This window comes from Acanthaster planci, linkage group LG01 (assembly GCF_054643075.1).
Source record: "Acanthaster planci isolate LZ-2023a linkage group LG01, COTS_SCS, whole genome shotgun sequence".
In the NCBI taxonomy this organism is placed as follows: Eukaryota; Metazoa; Echinodermata; class Asteroidea; order Valvatida; family Acanthasteridae; genus Acanthaster; species Acanthaster planci.
The window spans coordinates 40155187-40161186 of record NC_141777.1 but is presented as its reverse complement, the minus strand read 5'-3'; the positions used below and the strand labels follow the sequence as shown (position 1 = coordinate 40161186).

The following is a 6000-nucleotide window of genomic DNA, read 5'->3' as shown; positions in this document are numbered from 1 at the left end:
GTGTGTTGATGAATAAACCAGCCGCTTATTAATTGTTGTATATAAGTCAGGTGTCCAGGCGAAGTTTATTTCAAGTCAGGTCTGTCTGGGTTACGTCAATAAGTTTCGACCAATCAGATTAGAAATCATCTCGACGAAGACCAACTCTCTCGGGCTGGGGGACGGTATACTTCGGTCCCAACGGACTCGTCCCTATAGCCGCTCAGGGACTCTCGATCTCCGGCCGTCCGACGCGCCGCGCCACGAGGAGGAGGGCGCCCTCGCCTTCGTCGGAGGGGCGCGCGGCGCCACGATATTATTTTCTCTAGTTTCAAGTTTAGTCGGGCGCCGTCTTCATTACGGTATCCAGACGTTGATTTACATAGGCGCTGTCGGTCTATGGGTTATGGCCAAGATGGACATGGGTGCGTTTACCGGCATGACCGATGTTAAGCGACTCTCATTTCTTGCTGTGATACTTGCATCTGTGGCTACAAGATTCTACAAACTGGGGGAACCTGAACATGTTTGGTATGTACTTCTAGTACAACTTGCCTTGGGGATGTTGGATAGTTCGACCGTTTACTAGCTAACTCCACTCGGGACAGCTGACTTGCACAGGATACAGTTCAGTTAAGCCTGCTATACTAATTGTACTATCTGACTATTAAGGCTAAAGTACATGTAGGCCTAGCCCAGGTTGGACGATGTCTACATTGCATTGCGACTAACGTCCAGGGTCGTCCTACTATGCGAAATTTTTTTCAACAGTTTTTCCTCACATTTTTCCTGACGAAGACAGCTCAAAATGACGTTCACAAGTGCGTAATCCTGAATTCCATAAATGCAGGAAATTCCGCAAAACTCCACACTTTCCGTCATGATTTATTAACGACCTACGTTCGTGCAGCAGTATGCATTTGCGAAATGGCCTCTACTGGTGTATTGGTTGAGTGTGTTGATGAATAAACCAGCCGCTTATTAATTGTTGTATATAAGTCAGGTGTCCAGGCGAAGTTTATTTCAAGTCAGGTCTGTCTGGGTTACGTCAATAAGTTTCGATGTTGGATAGTTCGACCGTTTACTAGCTATCTCCACTCGGGACAGCTGACTTGCATAGGATACAGTTCAGTTAAGCCTGCTATACTAATTGTACTATCTGACTATTAAGGCTAAAGTACATGTAGGCCTAGCCCAGGTTGGACGATGTCTACATTGCATTGCGACTAACGTCCAGGGTCGTCCTACTATGCGAAATTTTTTTCAACAGTTTTTCCTCACATTTTTCCTGACGAAGACAGCTCAAAATGACGTTCACAAGTGCGTAATCCTGAATTCCATAAATGCAGGAAATTCCGCAAAACTCCACACTTTCCGTCATGATTTATTAACGACCTACGTTCGTGCAGCAGTATGCATTTGCGAAATGGCCTCCAAGCTCGGCCCACGTTCTGTCAGTTATGCATGTCATCTAGAGCTACATGTAGGTCTAGGTCTTCACTCCATTACAAATACGTGGAGACGCACGGACAATAGACCTAGCCGTATCTTTGGAACTTTACCACGCCCACGGCTCTTCCATGCATGCGTAAGGGCATTCAGTTACTATGCATTTCGCACACATGCGAGTACCTGTGCTAGACGAACGTATATGTACAGTACATGTACATGTAGATCGTTAACAAATCGCGACAGAAAGCGTGGAGTTTCGCAGAATTTCCTGCAAAATATGTTGTTCGTGGGCATATTTAGTAATTTCAACACAGCATTTATGGAACTCAGGATACAAGGCATTTGTGAACAACATTTTGAGCTGTCTTCATCAGGTAAAAATGTGAGAAAAAAATGGAAAAAAAATTTCATACCCTGGAAGTTAGTCACAATGCAATGTAGATGTCGACCGGTGGACAGTGGTGGGCATGGACCCTGGTGGTAGGACAACTTGGACGTTTACCAGGCAACTCGTCCATGCTACTAGCTCGCGGCGTGAAAATTTTTTTCAGAGCCGATCCTTTTTTGAAAAAGTAACTAAAAACTGGGGGTCCTGAAAGGGGGGGTTCATTACCTTTAGCTCACTGTTCCTATTATAAGGGAACAAGTTCTACTTTCTTGAAACAGCTTATTTTAAACAAGTTGTTGGTGATGTCCTTCTTCATATCAGAAAGAAAAGAGAACAGGGCATTTGGTTTTTGAGGGAAATGTTAGGGTAAAAGAGCAGGGTTCATGACCGCCCTGAAGAGCTGTGAACGACAAATAAGCGAACATAGTTTGGTTCCTTGACCTGGATGGAGATTTGTTTTGAAGAATCCAAAATGCCTGAGTCAGGTAACCAGACAAAGCACAAAATGGCGCGATTTGACTGAGTGGTTGTCTTTTACCAAACTCGGGTAAGAAATTTGACTTTTTTTGCTTAAATATAGGCCTGTAAACTAGGCCTGTCTTGATTGAGTAAGACTAGTTCCTTAAGGTCAAAATGTTAGTTTGAGGAAGTGGACTTTTTTTTTCTTATTATAGGAACAGGGTGTTAATGGTAATCAGGCATCCGCATGCAACTTTTCCGCAGATCCGCGGATTTCTGCGTTTTTTAATATTACGTCCGCGCAAAAATAATATCCGCGTTTTGGGCTTTTTTCTGTTTGCACTGTGGCACTGGCCGCGCCAGCGTAGCGTGCACAGTGTTCCACTTTTCGATACACATTAATGAGTACAAAAACCTTGTCTGGCCCCTTGTTTTGTGCATGCATAAAATGCACTAAAAAGTGCAGGACACAGACTCAGCAATGTACGTGCAAGCGCCTTCTGTGGACGACAAGCCATTACATGGATATTATACCGCTTCCACAGCCGGCCGTAAACGTTGAAAAAACGCTGTTGTCAATGTGCATCGTGATTGTTGATCACCAACACGTCAAAACTCAAAATGACTTCCAAAAGGAAGGATATCATCGAACGTGATAGACAGGATATCCAAACCATTGATAAAAGGCATAAAAAATGCTTGGAAGTGGGAGTCATGTGCTTGGAAGTGGGAGTCATGGCTGCACTGAGTATCTTTAGTGGCCCACAGGTGGAAAGGTCCTTCAGTGTGATGAGCAATGTCATGCAAGCGAAGTCTTCAAGGCTGCAATTGGAAACATCAGTGCAGTGCAAACAATCAAATACTCCATTCTAGGTAGCCACAAACCATTTCTTGCACAGTTTTTGAAGAGTGGCTTTCTTCATGAATCAGTGAACAAATCTCTTGTTGCCAATATGAGGAAAGCAAGAGCAGAATCCCATAGACATCTTGCAGATCAAAGAGCCACGGCACAGCACCCACTTCAACATTCCAAGACCCCAACATCCAAAAAAAGAGCACTAGAGGTTGCAGCGAAGGTCTCCAAGAGAGCCAGATTCAATCACATGGAAAGGGTGAAAAGATCCATTAGACAGGTGGGAATATCAATTTTATGTCACAGGTTTATTTCACAGAATGTACATGTACATGTACCTCTCATAATAAAAAGTTCAAAAAGAATCACAAATAAGAAGCATTTTGTGTATTTTTAATCTAAAGTACATGTACATGTATGCCATAAAAAGCTCTTTCACTGAAATTTCACTTCAACTGGGGCCAAAAACTCATAGAATGCACCACAGAGCGTGTCAAATTCAAAATTTTCCGGAGCCCCAAGGCGGGCCCAGACCCCACACCGAATTGGATTCGCACTGCGCGCATGCAGTTTTGTATGCAAGAATATTTTCCTCTTCTTTTCAAATTGAAGAGTTGAATGCCTGGGTAATGAACCCCCCAAATTACCATTAGCAATAGCACCCTGTAACTGTGACAATACACGTACGTTGCAGACACCAATTCTGGCTTTAGAGAGAGAGGGTGGGTGTTGGATGTTGCTACGTAGAGTGGGGCCTGTGACTGAGGCTGTTTTTAAAATTCTCAACCGAGTCCACTTGAACAAAGATGTCGTTGAGGTGGTTCCAGTCAGTAATTGATCTTTTGAAGAACTTTAAAGTTTTTAAGTTGATATGTGTTGCATCGGTATACTTCAAAGCACTTGGAGTTTGCAGCAATGGAACTACATTGTAACTACATGTAATGCATTTAATGAGAGTGAATTGTCTGACTTGCTTGGTCTAATTCTTCTGCCTGATTTTTTGTTGCAATTAGGAATCAGAGGGTATTGCTGGCACCAGCCCCACAACCACCTTGTATAGAAGTATTAGCATGTACATGTAGTTGTTTACTTCTCTCTTAGAGGGTTGATAACTTCAGGGTTTGTAGCATCTCGGTGACCAATCCTGTTTGCCGTGATCGGTAGTCATTGGTGATGAAGCGGGTAGCCCGGTGCTGAGTGCACTTGAGGCAGTTGATATTTACTGCAGTGTGGGTCCCAGATAACTGCCCCATATTTCAGGGTTGACAACACCAAGGCCTTGTAGGCTGACCATTTGCAAATTTGAGGGTAGTTTTTTAGATTCCACCTTAGGAATCCTAGCGTGGCGTTGGCCCTCTTAGTGATGTTGGATGCATGTAAATTCCATTTAAGATCATCTAAGATGTGAATGCCCAGGTAGCGGACATTAGACACTTGTTGTGTAATAGTGTTGTTGAGGCTATAAAAATGTGTTTCTTTCGGATACTCAGTATGCTGCATTTTTTTGAGTTGAATCACATTCCTCTTTGGTGAGCCTAGGTTTTCTAAGTCTTGCTGCAGGATGATGTGGTCATTTCTTGAGTTAATTTGGTGGTACAAGAGGCCGCCATCTGCAATGAGACAAACTTGGGATGTGGCACTGCCTTGGAGGTCGTTTATGTGACACAGAAAGAGCAAGGGCCCCAACACTGTTCCTTGAGGGACCCCAGAGTCAACAGGTACTTGCTGTGATGCTACACCCTCCAGTACGACTTGCAGTTTGCACTCTGTGAGGAGGCAGGTTAGCCACTGGTGCAGTGTGACCCTGATGCCATAACTATGGAGTTTGTGGAGAGGTTTTCTATGTGGTATGTTGTTAAATGCTTTCGAAAAATTCAGGACGGCTATGCCATCTTGCTTTTTGATATCAAATGATTTCAAGAGGTCATCATCTGTGACAATGAGCTGGGTTTCACAGGAGAAGCCACTTCAGAATCTGTGGTTAAGGTGTGTTAGCACATGTACATGTATGTTGTGCTTTTCAAGATGTGTCATGATTTGCCCATAAATGATATGCTCAAGCTGTTTGCTTATTACAGAGGTTAACGAGATGGATCTGTAGTTTTCAGCAAGATGTTTATTGCCCTTGAACCCCTTGATGACGGGAATTACTTCCCGAAAGCTGACTCCAAGAATTCCAGCTTAACTTGGCCACAAAGGCCACCTGCCAAACCGCAAATTCTCGGTTTGTGGCCCTGCGTGCTCTGCACGCTTTGAATTACATGTACATGGTGAAAAGGCTGATTGTGCGGTGGCATGCGGCTCTACTCACACTTCCACCTTCCTGTTGCCTCTTTTCAAAGTGGGGACTATTGTGAAGCTGGTGATTATGATGCAAATTCGGTCCTTTCATTACTGGGCTACATACAAAGACCAATTACTATACAAGAGCCAGGGTCTGCCTTCTTTCACCGTGTTTGCTTGAGCATGGGTCGAGAATAATAGCTGAAAAGCGGGCTGAGCATCTCAATTTTTACGGCGTGTCTAGGTGCCTCCCGGCGCCAAGGGTTTAAAACACACATGATATGTTGGCATTGAGCCAGTTTGATGGTACATGTACATGTAAGTCACCTGAGTCGAGTAATTTCTGGTAAATGACAGATAGGACCGGAGCGATGATGCCTGCACAGTTTTCAAGACAATGTTAGGAATGTTGTCAGGTTCCCAGGCCTTACTGATATTTAGTTTTCCAAGAAGTTTTGCCACCCCGGCTGGGTGAATGACAATGCAGTCAATTTGTTGATCAAAGAATTTATACAATTTGGGGAGATCCTCATCATGGGCATCGTGAAAGAAGACTGATTTGAATGTAGTTGACTAAAATGTAGCT

At 43.8% G+C, this 6000-nt stretch overlaps 1 protein-coding gene across 6 annotated transcripts in view; it reads left to right on the top strand.

Moving 5' to 3' along the window:
• The first annotated feature begins 278 nt into the window (after positions 1 to 278).
• pomt2 (protein O-mannosyltransferase 2) overlaps positions 279 to 6000 on the top strand; it is a 58899-nt gene continuing 53177 nt past the window's right edge. For 2 of the 6 annotated variants that reach the window (XM_087132842.1, XM_087132839.1), the window contains exon 1: positions 280 to 510. In XM_087132842.1, the coding sequence (XP_086988968.1) occupies positions 386 to 510 (125 nt within the window). In that variant the 5' untranslated portion in view covers positions 280 to 385. Of the gene's footprint in view, positions 511 to 6000 lie in introns of all 6 variants that reach the window. The other 4 variants (XM_087132850.1, XM_087132864.1, XM_087132847.1 and 1 more) reach the window with 4 other exon arrangements.